Here is a 13,493-nt window from a genome sequence, read left to right as displayed (position 1 = left end):
CCTCCAGGAAGGTCTCCCTCTCTGCTCCTCTGACCCCCACACTATGGCAGAGGCCATCTTCCCTCCAAATTCAGTGGTGTCCCAGATAGCAAACTGCAGCTGTCCACTGTCCAGCAACCTTGCTTTCTGGGGCATGTTTTTCTGAGGACCTACTTTTTCCTAGATCAAAGGTGGAACCATCCACTCTGTGAGCCAGGGGTATGGCTGTGCCCTCTAGCCACAACAGGACATTTCAGAACACACTGCAGAAGTCCAGTATGTATACACAAGCCTCAGTGAGGGGACAAGGCTTTTGTTCTAGTGCGGATTTGATGGGAGGGCTCACCAGTTCAACCAAGCTTGAAACCGGTAACTGTATATGGTGCCGGCTTAACAGAGGAGGCAAACCCCAACAATGTACAATGTACAACAGGGACAAGAGAAAGGTCACTGGCAAGAAGAGGAAAGGGAAAATCAATACTTGAGCCAGGTCAAGGGTGTGAGCTTTCAAGTCTGGCAGACCTAGGCTTTTCCAACAGGCTGTGGAGCCTTGAACACATCCGGCCCAGAGCAGGTTCCAGCCCATACTTGCTGAATGAGTGAGTACTGAATGAAGTTCTGAGCATTTCCTCATCTGCCAACCAGTCATGTAATTCATTCTCCCTTGCAGAACTGAGAGGAATGAGTAAGACACACACTGCTAAGAATTACTGACACAAGACATGGTAGGCTGGGGACCAGAGTTCTAAAGCAAATTTTGCCTGGCAGGAACAACTTCACACTAGGGAACCTGAGTTCCTGGACTCTGGGGCCAGGTTGGGAGGCGGGTGGGTGCAACAGAGCAGGGCAGGGGCAGGGCCAGGCATTGAAGCGAGGCCACAGCCCGGAGGGAGCCAGTTCCTGGTGGCTGTGGAGTGGCTCAGACAGCTCCCTGCCTCACCCGCCATGGTCCTCCCTCTGGCCTGGCTCTCCCAATGCTGCCGCCGCCTCCTGCCATCCTGGGCCCCCACACCCCAGGGCTCCTGGAGGTGCTGCTCCCAGAAACCCAGGAGCAGCACAGCAGAGACGAGCTCCACACGCAGTGGGAAGATGTCACCTTCCAGGGTAAGTGGCACCAAGGAAGGTGGAGGGGATGAGGACAAATTTGTACTGGGGAGCAGAGAATCCCTTCTGTGTCACCAAAGGTCAGCAGAGAGCACACCCGGTGGCTCAGATGATAAAAGAATCCACCTGCACTGCCAGAGACCTGGGTTCCATGGCTGGGTTGGGAAGATTTCCTGGAGGAGGGCATGGCAACCCACTCCACTATTCTTGCCTGGATAATCCCCATAGACAGAGGAGCCTGGAGGGCTGCAGTTCATGGGGCCAGAGTCCTAGATGACTGAGCGACTAACCACAGCACAGCACATGCCCCCCACCCCCACCCCATGTTTGTGGCCTAGTCCCAACCCTCAGTTCCCTAAAGCACCCTCCCTGCCCCCACTCCACTCGAGACCACAAGACACCCTCTACCTGCACCCTGCCCTCCTTGCAGTTCACAAAGTCCTTGAACAGAATAACTTCCCCTCATCTATCAGTTAATTATTTCTCAGGAGGGTTGGGACAGCCGGTTCTCCCCTTCCCAAACGCACCTTCAAGTCCAGTTACAGCACCTGGGCTGTGATCTCTACCTACCACCCCACACCCCACTCCAGGACTATGCCCAAGACAGGAAACTGCTTTGACTCTGCAGTAAGATGACCTCAAATTAATGGGGCAGAGGTAGAATTCCTGACTTCCAGTGAGCCTCAGCCTACAGCCCTGGCTGATGACCTCTCCCTAATGCCCTGCCCTCCCAGGAGTGCCAGCCCCGCCCCACAGCTGAGCTGGCCCAGGCGGAGGAGCTGCTGGAGCAGCAGCTGGAGCTGTACCAGGCCCTGGTGGAAGGGCAAGAGGGGGCCTGGGAAGCCCAGGCCCTGGTGCTCAAGACACAGAAGCTGAAGGAACAGATGCGGAGACACAGAGCCTGGGAGAAGTCGCCTAGGCATTCCATCAGTGGCCCCTTCACCCTCCAGCCCTGAAAACTGCACGCCACCCTCCCCAGCCCTTGGATCAGGAACATCCCAGCCTCTCCCAGGCCCTAAGCAAACAGACGAAACTGCCACAAAAGGGCCAGAAATTGGATAGTCATGAGAAGTCATGGCCTCTGCAGTCTTTTCACTCACATCCCAATTCAACACCTCCCGCTGACCTCAGCCCACAGCAGGGCACAGCATCCCCACAGGAATTTACTCTGGATTATGCCCCAGAACCACCTCACCCCAAATCCAATAAAGGGATGGAATGCTTATAGACACCACAGACGCATAAGTTTTTTAGTTTTGTTAAAAAAAAAAAAATTCCGACAAATCGGGGTAATGGGTTTTAGGAGTGGTGGTGATGGCAGAGGGAGTCATGGGGTGGGGGCCGGGGCCAGTAGTGTCTCCTTCACCCCCACGCCTGGTGCGCTCTCCTGAAGAGGACTGTCGCATTCCAGAATGGGGGCTGAGTCCTCTACCGCGTCTGTTCAACTGAAAAGAAAATACAGCAGTTAGACTAGATCGTGGGGAAAAATTTTTTTAAAAAATCAAAGTCGGCACAAACAGCCCTCTCCCAACACATCCAGATGTCTGTGTGGTATGTGGGTCAGATAGGTCTGGGGATAGACAAAGAGAAATAATTTGATGAGAAGAGACCTCCACACAAGTCAACTAAACATCCCAACAGAGCATGAAGGTGGGGGCAGCAGAAATATGGATGACAAACTTGTCAAGTGGCCACCATGCACCAGGGGCTTTAAGAAAAAAACCCACTAAGCAATGAAGAGAATCTAAAGGACTGGGGGAAGCAGCTTCATGAGATCATTACTCACTGTAGGAGGAGATGTCTATCTCATCAGGCAGCTCACTTATATTGACTTCAAAGCGATCCTGCACATCATTGAGGATCTTGGCATCATTCTCATCTGACACAAATGTGATGGCCAAGCCCTTGGTGCCAAACCGACCTGCTCTGGCCACCTGGAAGGAGATATGTGATAGGACCAGCAGGCCCCACAGCAGGAAGACACACAAAAGGAGGGATGAAATGCGAGATATGAAAAGATAAAGAAACTGAAGGATGGGGAGAGGACACTGGGCTATCCTCCAGGTGTGGGGCTTACCCGATGCAGGTAGGTGTCTGAATCCTCAGGCATGTCGTAGTTAAAAGCAATGTTCACCCGCTCGATGTCCATGCCTCGGCCAAACAGGTTGGTAGCCACAAGAATCCGTCGTTGAAAATCTTTAAATTGCTGATACCGAGAAAGCCTTTATGAGAAAGGAAAGCAGAAAGTGTTGAGATTCTCTTCTCTCAATGGTCCCTTTTGCTCACAAGGACACAAAACATCTTGCCCATCTCTGACTCACCTCTCCTCCTGGGGCATCCCACGGTGGATAGCAATGGCTGGGAAGTTCTGCTCCACCAGGAGCTGGGCCAGGGCAATGCAACGCTGCACAGACTTCACAAATATCACCACCTGTGTGCGTGCGTGGTGTGTATGAGATTGGAGGGATGTGCGTCCATGTGGGTGTGTGTGAGAAAAATTACGAGCAGGAGTTCTCAGTAATTACACTCTTCTAAAAGAACTCCTTAGTCCCCATCACATAGTTCCTCTTCTGCTCTAAATACTAAGTCTTTCCCGCTTGGCTCTGACTTTTCCTGAGCAGACAAACATGCTGCAGAGGATATGGAAAACAGTAACCAAAACTACCAGATACATTAGGAGACAAGAATGAAGCCACCACATGAGAACGGTAAAAACCTGACGTAAGTCTGGAAAGACATGACCATTATTCCCACTCACCAAAACATCAAACATAGTAAGAGCTTATAGAAAATGATTTTTAGTGCAAACAAATCACACTAATGAAACACTTCTCCCTGGTGAGCAGTGCAAAACACAAATTTAAGAACCTGTCTAATTATTGTGGGACTCTCATTAACTTTAAGACTCAAGATTTTATAATTTGAGGTTTACTTTCTGTATCAGGCATGGAACAGAAAAGCAGTTCCCATTGCGCTCACGCTCAGCCCCTAAGTCTCTCATTTAAAAGACTTTTTCCACTATTCTCTTTCACATGGCATACGTGGCTTCCTCAATAAAAAGGTTTCTGCCAACAGTTGGAGATGTACTCATTCTCCCTACTGGACCCTGGACAACTAACCTGGTTGAATTCAAGGACATCCAGAAGGTCAAAGAGCTTCCGGTTCTTCTCGTTGTCCTTCAGTTTCACGTAGTACTGCTGCAATCCATGCAGCGTCAGCTTCGTCTCATCATCCACGAAGATCTCCATTGGCTGGGGGGGAGGGGGGAGGGAAGGGGTGGGGAACGGGAGGAGGGCAGAGTGGGGGGGTTAAACCTGGGGGGGTGGAGGAAGTTGATCTCCAATACACCCCATGGGGGGATGGGGAGAAGAGAGAAGATTGAAAACCCAGCCCCACCCCCAAAAATACCCACATTTTAATGTGGTCTTTTGGACATTAGATCTGATTTCCTTCCTATCAGTTGAGTTTTAAGATTTCCCAACTGAAAATTGCTATAGGAAAGGAACTCTGCAGGGAGGAAAGGGCAGAGTCCAACCACCAAATGGCAAGATGCCATTACCTCAAACGGAGTGGTGGAGGAAAGAAAACAAAGGGAAGTGGTTCTCAAAGCGAGAACATGAAGCAAACACCTGGGAAATCATGGCAACAGTGACTCGAGGTCAGAATAACTCCATTAGAGCTGGTTTAATACAGAGCAGAGCTCCATTTGCATATTCTCTCAACTAGGAGAATCATATCTCCATAAGGTAGGTAGATGTCTTCCCATATCTCCATTAGGAAGGTGGAAGATCAGAATACTTCAATGGACTTAACGTCAAAATGCCATGAAAAGAGAGGCAAAGATTGAGTAGCAACTTGCTCTCGGACCACAAGGAAACAGTTTGAGAGAGATTGGTCTCTGAACGAAAAATCAAACCATCTATAGTGTTACGAGGAAGGTACAATGAGTGGTGGTAAGAAGCAAATTCAGAGCAGCAGAGTTACTCAGTCATCTTTAAAAACAAAACAAACACACACAACCCTTGAAGGGAAGGTAGATCGCATTTACCAAAAAAAAAAAAAAGTGGTAATTGACACAAGAGTCAACTCTAAAGCCCAATTTCCCTTGTGTGCTGTGCTTAGTCACTCAGTCGTGTCCAACTCTTTGTGACACCATGGACTGAAGTCCACTAAGCTCCTCTGTCCATGAGGATTCTCCAGGCAAGAATACTGGAGTGGATAACTTTTCCCTTCTTCAGGGGATCTTCCCAACCCAGGTCTCCCGCATTGCAGGTGGATTCTTTACCATCTGAGCCACCAGGAAGCCATGGTTAACGTAAAACCCCAGGGTACAAGATTTGGGGAAAGGGTAAGTGTGTCATAAGCGAAAACCAGAAGCTGAACTTCAGAATGCAGACTAGCAAAGGAAGGATTTCCAAAGAGAAGTTCCATGGCTTCCTTCCAATCTAACTTGAACCCCAAATACAGCTAAAGGTAAGAGTTATGGTCCATGGGAAGGAGCACAGCAGGGAGGGAGGGAAAGAACACACTCCACTGCTTACACAAGGGCCCGCCTAGCCCAGACCCTACCACCACCTGGTTACACCCAAGTGGAGCGCTTCACTTTACTTTTTCCATATCCCTCTGAGTATTAAAAAAGTTAAAAAGAAGAAAAAATAAAAATCTACCACCCTACTCAGAACACCCCTCCCCACCAACACAAACGGAAAGAAACAGGGAGCACGGCACGCCTTGGGTTCAGGAAAAAAACCGGGAACAGAAAAAGAGGCTGGTTTGGTCCTCAGCTTCCTGGTCAGGTTCCCCGCGGCCTCCGCTGCCGCCATCCACCGCCGGGTGCGTCCGCATTCCCCCGCCGCGCCACGGTGCTTCTCTGCTGCTGGTTCACATCAACCGAGGTTCCGACGGGTGCGAGGAGGTACGGGTAGGAAGGAGCATGGACTCGGGGATTGAGGTGCCAAAGGCCCCCACCCCTGGAGGTGGGGAGGGAGCGGATTCGTGTGTGCTGTTTGCTCTTCTTTTGGACATGCCCTGCCATCTGTCTGTCCCTCTCTTGCTCTCCTGCCACCGGGAGGTTATGACTTTGGGGAGCAGAAGGCTCCGGCTGTATGCTTGACGCCACCTGGAGGGTGCGTGGCTGTAGGGGGTATGTAGAAGACGATGGGTGGGTGGTAGGGCAGAAAATCCTGCCCTCCCCCAAAAGGGAGAAGAGGTTCAAAAATGCTTTGATGAAAAAAAAAAGTCGAACACTACCCGCTCTCACGTTAACCCGACCAAGTCTTCCGGAGTTTCCCTGGCGCCGCGCAGACCCTAACACTAACTGTCTCTGCCTCTGTGTGTCTCTTCAAGGAGTCATCACTTTCAAATGGGCGCGTGCCCCCTTCTTGGCGCTTGAAGGACAAGGGAGTCTGGAGGAAGAGGGCGCGGAGGGGGAGAAGGCAGCGGGCGGGGAGTGGAGGGAGAGAAGGTAGAAGGGTATTTACGTCTTGCATGAACTTGCGGCAGACTGGACGAATCTCTTTGCTCAAGGTAGCACTGAACATCATGACCTGCTTCTCATGGGGGGTCATGCGAAAAATTTCCTGGACATCCCGACGCATGTCTACAGGAAGAAGAAAAAAAAATTATGGTAGAAAAGAGACATATTATCATAAATGAAGATCAGAGACAGGCTTATCAATGAGGTAAGGACTGCTGGAAATGGGTGAACCGAGAGTTGCGGGTCAGGGTTAAGATTTGCCTCGGGTCTCTCTCTACTCTATTATCTCCAACCGCCATGTAATCACGTCCAGGGCTGCAATACAGTGGGAACAACAGTGCCTATGGACCAGGTTCCAGCCGTGTATTTTAACCACGAAAGAAATTAGATGAAATCCCAAAGCCCACAACTGGAAAATGGGGATAAAGCCCACTGCAGAGACTCACAAAGATTAAGTCCTTACAAAGCCCTTCTCCCTACTCCTCTCTCCCCAAGCTCCAACTGTCTACCAATATCGCGCACCTATTATATTCCAGCTGTCAGAGTCCATTCCATGCTTCCTCTGGATCACACTGTCCTATCCAGTCAGGCAAATATGACATCTCTACTTGGAGCCCACTTTATAGCTCGCCATCTAGAATAGCCAAAGATCATTTGGAATGACTTATCCCTGGGTATATGCCCATCCCTAGTCTCATTCACCAAATTTGAGTTCTCATAAAACATCTTCCTTTCTTCACAGCACTTAGCACACTGGAACACCACACCACACAGACTCCCACACACACTCTCCACATTCATTCCAGAACTTAAGTCGAAACATTTATTCAGCTATAATCTGATGATACATCCTGAGTTGAGGATGCCAAACAAGTAGACTGTCTCCTTTTCCAGCTCCATCGTCTTCCCTTTGACACCCACTATAGAGATTTAGAGGACACAATGGTGGTGTGACTAACATCCAAGATTAGCTAAGTCCCTCCTCTCAAAGATAAACATCTACCACAAAAAAGAAGAACATGATCCCCTTCTCCTTGATCACCAAGGAAGCTTAACAAGCCTAACAGAGACTGACCAGGGAAGCCAGAGCCATCAGTCATGGGTGATAGATTAAGAGTCGTCCTGGCACTAAAGTGCTCCAGTATCAAATAACCATCATTTGGCTCCAAAAGGCAACTTCCCAGATCACTAGACCAGCCCAGCCCGACTGGGACAACTCACCGAGCTGTTCAAGCATCTTATCGCATTCATCCAAGATAAAGTGTTTAATGTGTTTGAGGTTGAGGCTCTTATTTCGAGCCAGGGCTAGGATGCGGCCAGGGGTCCCCACGACGATATGCGGGCAGTTCTTCTTCAGCACCTCTTCATCCTTCTTGATAGACAGACCACCAAAAAACACTGCAACCTGCCAACCCAGAAGAGAACAATATTTCACAAGGAAGGAAAGGGTCAACCTTCCCAAGGTTCCCATCCTTTCAATTTGCTCTAAACCAATTCTCAGAACATTTCAGAGCTACAGGGAACATGAGATCACCTAATCTAAAAGTATCGTATCCCCCAAACATTGAAGCTAAGAAACAAAAGTGACCTGTCCTAAATTACATGGCTGATCATGGCTCTGAGGACTAGCATTTAGTTCTTCTGACTTAATCTAACAATTTTCCTTCTCCAGCTCCAAAGCCAGACTTCACTGTAAAAATGAGGATGGCAAGAAATTAAGTGTCAAGTACCAAAAAAAAAGCTCACAGGTATCAAGTGTTCCTAACTGACCCTAGATTTTTAAATTCCTTTGAATAGACCCTGTTTAGGCTAGACATATTACTCCACCTTAAAACCATTCAGGAAATGGCTGTTGAGCCTTTTAATACAGCATCAGAAACTGCTTTTTTAGTTTCAAAGGGGGAGACCAATCAAGGGATCAGACTATCACAACCTTAAGTCTAGGGTAAATCTAAAACCATTAATTGTGGGATAAGTGGTCTGCAACAAAACAGGAGATACACAGCATCATCTATGAAGAATTCTTGCCCAAAATCTTTAAATTGAATCAGTTAAGCTTTCAAACGTAACTTTCAGTTTAGGGACTTCCCTGGCAGTCTAGTGGTTATTGCACTTTCAATGCAAGGGGCATGGGTTTGATCCCTAGTGGGGGAACTCAGATCCCACACACTAGGTGCCACAGCACCAAAAAAAAAAAAAAAAATTCAGTTTACAGGAAACACTGGGAGCGAAAAACAAGTTAAAACACCACAACAGGAGAGTAACCAGACAAATCCAGAGGTAGGACATTTTGCAGAACTAGCCCAATCTCTTTATCAAATCACTGAAGCATAATATTGAACAAAAGGACAAATAGACTAATCAAATTTATATCTGATCTTGACACCAAGAACACTCTTTTGAGTCCACAGGTGATGAATTAAACCTACTGAGGTGAAACTACATCCTAGCTCTCTATTGAGCTCAACAACAAATGTTTTCATAGTCTTAACAATGGAAAGTTGTGGAAACTCCACTTGCTAAAAGGACAGAAAGTAAATGCTAACGAAACCGACACTGTATGAACACAGATATACTTCACACACACACACACAGAGCTTTGACTATATTTAGAAAATTAAACAGTTTTCCCAAGTTCTGGGAAAAAGAACCATGTAAACAAGCTAAACAGTCTTACATGAAAAGTTAAAATGGCTTTTAAGTAGACAAATTGAGAAAATAGTGCCTAATACTTGGTTTCACAGAACATTAGAAGTAAAAAAAAAAAGTTAACAAGTGATACTCTGTGTGAAGTATGATTAGACAGGAGAACACAAATTCATCATAAGATCTTTTGGATTAACTACACATTTTACCAAGCGCAAGTACTACTACTACTATTTTAAACAAATTACTTTTAGTTTACGGCTACTACTCAAATATTCCTAGTTCTAAATATAATAATTAAGGGGGAAATTTTTAATCTGAACAAAACTGTACTTTTTCACCCAAGGAGAATAAAAAATTATATACATCAAGCATATACATATGCGTCTCAAACTCCAATTACCTGAGAATCTTGTTAGAATGCATGTTCATACTGGATAGGTCTGGGTGGAACCCATGTTATCTATCTACATTTCCAACCACTCCCAAGTGACACTGAAACCACAGAGGTCTGGGAACCACACCTTGAATATCACAGCTACACAATGCACACCCATATTGACACAGTGTATATACATGCTGATACAATGTATACACACATCAATACAATATAGGAGGCACCTCTAACAAGTATAATTCATATCAGAACATAAATCTCTTAGACACCTAAGTTGCAGGAACTTACTATGTCCTACAAGTTTATTTGTGTACAGGTATTTAATACCTGTGGGACGTGAAGACTACTGATCTAGCAAGTTCCCAAGGCCTCCAACTCTCCACACCCTCATTCCCCCAAGCCTCTTACCCTGGCTTACCTTGACGCTGGGCATGTATTTGGAGAAGCGCTCATACTCCTTGCTGATCTGAAAAGCCAACTCCCGAGTGTGACACATCACCAGTACAGACACCTGGGGGGGGGGGGGGGGGGGGAGGCGGGCAGTAGTTGGAGACACAGACAGTATATCCCTTCACTAGGGACGCCACAAAAGCATACCCAGCAGATCACAAGCGGCTACAATTCCGGGTCTAAATCATTAACCCCATGATTACTACAGAATATTCCCCAGAGCTCTCAGTCAAGAGTGATAAAGGTCATTTTAGCAGCAAGAACTCACAGCTCTGAAAGCATCATGTAGCTGAGACAACACCCCTCCTGAACACTACTGGCCAAGAGGCCTTGCCCAGCACTCTCCCAAAGTGTACCTGTCCAGTAACTGGCTCCAATTGTTGTAGGGTAGCCAGCACAAACACTGCTGTCTTTCCCATGCCTGACTTGGCCTGGCATAGGACGTCCATTCCCAGGATGGCTTGAGGGATGCACTCATGCTGGACTAGAAATAGGGAAGAAAAGGTAAATTAGACTCCAATCTCCAGAGAACTCCACCACATTTTTGCACCAGGCCAAACCCATTTCTCACCACTCAATTCTTAAGTAATTCTTGTCAATTTCTATACCCTCTCTCTGCTCTCTCAATCAAAGTGAAAGTGAAGTCGCTCAGTCGTGTCCAACTCTTTGTGACCCCATGGACTGCAGCCTACCACACTCCTCTGTCCATGGGCTTTCCCCGGCAAGAATACTGGAGTGGGTTGCCATTTCCTTTTCCAGAGGATCTTCCTGACCCAGGGATCAAACCCAGGTCTCCCGCACTGTAGGCAGACGCTTTACCGTCTGAGCCACCAGGGAAGTCCCTCAAAGTGATTCCCAAATCAAGACCGTCCCAGTTTCTTCTAGTATCAGCCTCTTCTAACTCCAGGGCCCAAAGTCCTGCCATCAACCCTCTGGGCATCTACCAATCGGTCATCTTAGGTGCTCCTCTGTCCCAATGCTCCTTAATCTGTAACAATCCATGACTTTTGAGGGCCTGTCACAGGCTACTTCTCCTACTTAGATTGTCATGCTTTGGGTGACATAACTCTGCAACCTTGGGCAAAATGAAGAACCCGGTGAAAGTGAAGTTGCTCAGTCATCTCCGACTGTGACCCCGTGGACTATAGACTGCCAGGCTCCTCCGTTCATGGGATCTTCCAGGCAAGAGTACTGGAGTGGGTCGCTACTTCCTTCTCCAGGAGATTTTCCCGACTCAGGGATTGAACCCAGTCTCCCAAATTGCAGGCAGACGCTTTACCGTCTGAGCCACCAGGGAAGAACTTAGTACTTGACCCAAAAGACAGCTATCTTTAGACCAGCCATAAAGGTTTACAGAGACCAGAGGTGATTTGATCCAAGGGTCCAACCAGCTCCTCTTTGGAAATTTTAAATTAAAAGACAAAATTTAAAACAAGGAGACAAGGAGAAAAGCCACTCTAAGTTGCTTTGAAATCACTAGCACTTACATACTATCATGAACAAAGACAAACCTATATAAACATCTTCTACTGCTGAAATAGGTTCTGGTACTTATTTCCTGATCTATCCTATATATAAAACTGTAAGGGACCATGGCTATTATCTGTTTTCTTGTATCCTTAAAGCACCAATGAGTACTCCATGCCCAACAGGAAATTTACCTTCTGATGGATGCTCAAAGCCACAGTCAACAATGGCCCGGAGCAACTCTGGCTTGAGCAGGAAGTCACGAAAGCCAGAGCTGTGGATGGAGACATAGGAGCCCTTGACATCCTTCTTGGCAGGGGCCTCAGCCCCATCTCCCCCAGCTGCCGTCTCCACCTCATCATCTTCATAATCCAAGAGCTCATTGTCCACATCGTTCTCCGCCATAACTGGGCCGGCAGGAAAAGGGGAAGGGTCTCCGGATGGGTTAGCGCAGAATAAAGGAAGACAAGAGGAGGAGAGTGGGGGCTTGAGGAACAGAAGAGGAAAAGAAACACACTAGTTTCTGACAGAAGAGCTGGGAGGGGGGAAAAACAGGGAGAAGACATCAGTCATGAGTAGAGCCTTCACCATCTATCCCGTCCATCCCCACACTCTTCCTTTCCCTAAACTGACACATGTACCTGGAAACAAAAGTAACAAAGGGGGAAAAAAAGTAACAAAAAAACACAAGACAAAGAAACAAAAGGTAAACATAACACACGGAATGGGAAAAGTGTGTTTCCCAGGAGTGACGATTAGGACATAGGTTCCCAAAAAGATAGGATCGGAGAAGCAGAAACCGGAAAGCTAGGAAGGCCAGGCCAGCTTCTCAATTCCTGCTCCAGGACAGCAGTAAGGATAAAAATTAAAGACACATAAAAAACAGACTGCTACTAACAATTTACAAGACTGGAGAATGTTAAGTGACAAAATGAAAAATCCTCAACGAAAGACCTTGTGCTTTCCCGATAATCTCAAGGTGTGGAGAGCAGCCATCAGTCAAGGGTGATAGATTTACGGTCGTCATTGCGCAAAGCGCTCACTTTTCAAAATGGAAACATCATATGGCTGCCATCCACCTCTCCCAACACTCCAGTCTCCCACTCCTCAGACACCTCACACTCGCGCGTAAAAAATCCTTCGGCGGTGGTGGCGGAGGAGGGTGGGGGCTAAAGAATGTCTCGGCCAGAAGAAAAAAACCCACTCCTCCATCACTCCTTAGGTATGGCTCGTTTCCGAAAAACACACAATGACACCACTCGTAAACATTTAGGAAATGCTCCAAATAACGGTGGGCAAACCGGGCCGAGAAACGTCCAGGTAGGCCTAGAAGCCGGCTCCTCTTCCTATTCCCGCCGCGGACCGAGGACCCAGAAATAAGCGGGAAAGTGAGAAGACCCCGCCCTCCGCAAATACCCAGGACCAGAGGACGCCTGGCGCCGCCTCTCAATGTCACTGGGGCCTCGAGTAATCGAGGGGGGCCACCGAAGGAGCGAGAAGCAAAGAAAACACAATGGCGCCGGGGCCACCATCTTGGATTGGGCCCCCCTAGCTTCCCTACCTCCCCCCCAAAGTTTCTTCATCTCGAAAAAGATGCAAGCGATGGAACTAACGACCCAATCAGACTCCAACAACCAGATCATGGCCTGTGCAAGGGCTATCAGGAGCTCGTGCGACAGGATGGCCGCAGAGAAACGCAGATGGAGGCGGATGGTGCCGAAGGCCCAAAGCTTACCTGAGCAAGGCAAAGACGTATGGCGGCGGCAACAGCGACGAAGAAGGGAATCTGCCTTCACTTCCGGTTCCCGGTTTTCCCTCCACCCGGCCTCCCGCCTTCGCTGATGCGAGCGCGCAGGCGCAAAGAACCGGAAGACGGGCCTTCTATGGTTGTGTAGTTCTGCTCGTTCTAGGGTTGCCTTTAGAAAATGCCTGCGTGAAAAAAAAATTTTTAAGCCACTTCTTACCCTTTTGCTA

The 13,493-nt window shown here is 47.9% G+C and overlaps 2 protein-coding genes and 2 non-coding genes across 9 annotated transcripts; 1 reads left to right on the top strand and 3 right to left on the bottom strand.

Moving 5' to 3' along the window:
- Positions 1–647: 647 nt before the first annotated feature.
- MCCD1 (mitochondrial coiled-coil domain 1) lies at positions 648–2,317 on the top strand. The gene is made up of 2 exons (XM_069563292.1): positions 648–1,083; positions 1,818–2,317. Exons 1-2 carry the CDS (start codon positions 925–927, stop codon positions 2,037–2,039), a joined length of 381 nt encoding a protein of 126 aa, XP_069419393.1. The 5' UTR covers positions 648–924; the 3' UTR covers positions 2,040–2,317.
- DDX39B (DExD-box helicase 39B) lies at positions 2,306–13,387 on the bottom strand. Of its 6 annotated transcripts, none has more exons than XM_069563279.1 (11): positions 13,255–13,387; positions 11,714–12,054; positions 10,409–10,536; positions 10,021–10,113; positions 7,781–7,964; positions 6,564–6,682; positions 4,203–4,334; positions 3,405–3,514; positions 3,161–3,305; positions 2,870–3,017; positions 2,306–2,528 (listed from the first exon to the last, which is right to left on the bottom strand). In XM_069563279.1, exons 2-11 carry the CDS (start codon positions 11,922–11,924, stop codon positions 2,512–2,514), a joined length of 1,287 nt encoding a protein of 428 aa, XP_069419380.1. In that variant the 5' UTR covers positions 11,925–12,054; positions 13,255–13,387; the 3' UTR covers positions 2,306–2,511. The 6 variants fall into 6 exon arrangements, with proteins under 6 accessions (XP_069419380.1, XP_069419383.1, XP_069419382.1 ...); XM_069563282.1 differs by having other exon boundaries at positions 13,081–13,261; XM_069563281.1 differs by lacking the exon at positions 13,255–13,387 and adding an exon at positions 12,418–13,078.
- Positions 7,647–7,723, bottom strand: LOC138426087 (small nucleolar RNA SNORD83). The gene has a single exon (XR_011251513.1). It is a non-coding gene; the product is annotated as a small nucleolar RNA SNORD83 (small nucleolar RNA).
- Positions 12,510–12,588, bottom strand: LOC138426086 (small nucleolar RNA SNORD83). Its single transcript, XR_011251512.1, has one exon. It is a non-coding gene; the product is annotated as a small nucleolar RNA SNORD83 (small nucleolar RNA).
- Positions 13,388–13,493: the final 106 nt, after the last annotated feature.

Source organism: Ovis canadensis, chromosome 20 (assembly GCF_042477335.2).
Source record: "Ovis canadensis isolate MfBH-ARS-UI-01 breed Bighorn chromosome 20, ARS-UI_OviCan_v2, whole genome shotgun sequence".
NCBI lineage: Eukaryota > Metazoa > Chordata > Mammalia > Artiodactyla > Bovidae > Ovis > Ovis canadensis.
The sequence above is the reverse complement of the archived record's forward strand: the minus strand, read 5'-3'. Positions and strand labels throughout refer to the sequence as shown.

Excerpts from the sequence above, each read along its gene's own strand:
- MCCD1 (XM_069563292.1), top strand. The coding sequence starts at position 925 with ATGGTCCTCCCTCTGGCCTGGCTCTCCCAATGCTGCCGCCGCCTCCTG. Across the intron at positions 1,084-1,817 it reads GGAAGATGTCACCTTCCAGG|GAGTGCCAGCCCCGCCCCAC; the intron begins GTAAGTGGCACC and ends CTGCCCTCCCAG.
- DDX39B (XM_069563279.1), bottom strand. The coding sequence starts at position 11,924 with ATGGCGGAGAACGATGTGGACAATGAGCTCTTGGATTATGAAGATGAT. Across the intron at positions 10,114-10,408 it reads TGGAGCCAGTTACTGGACAG|GTGTCTGTACTGGTGATGTG; the intron begins GTACACTTTGGG and ends CCCCCCCCCCAG. Across the intron at positions 3,306-3,404 it reads GGGATGCCCCAGGAGGAGAG|GCTTTCTCGGTATCAGCAAT; the intron begins GTGAGTCAGAGA and ends TTTCTCATAAAG.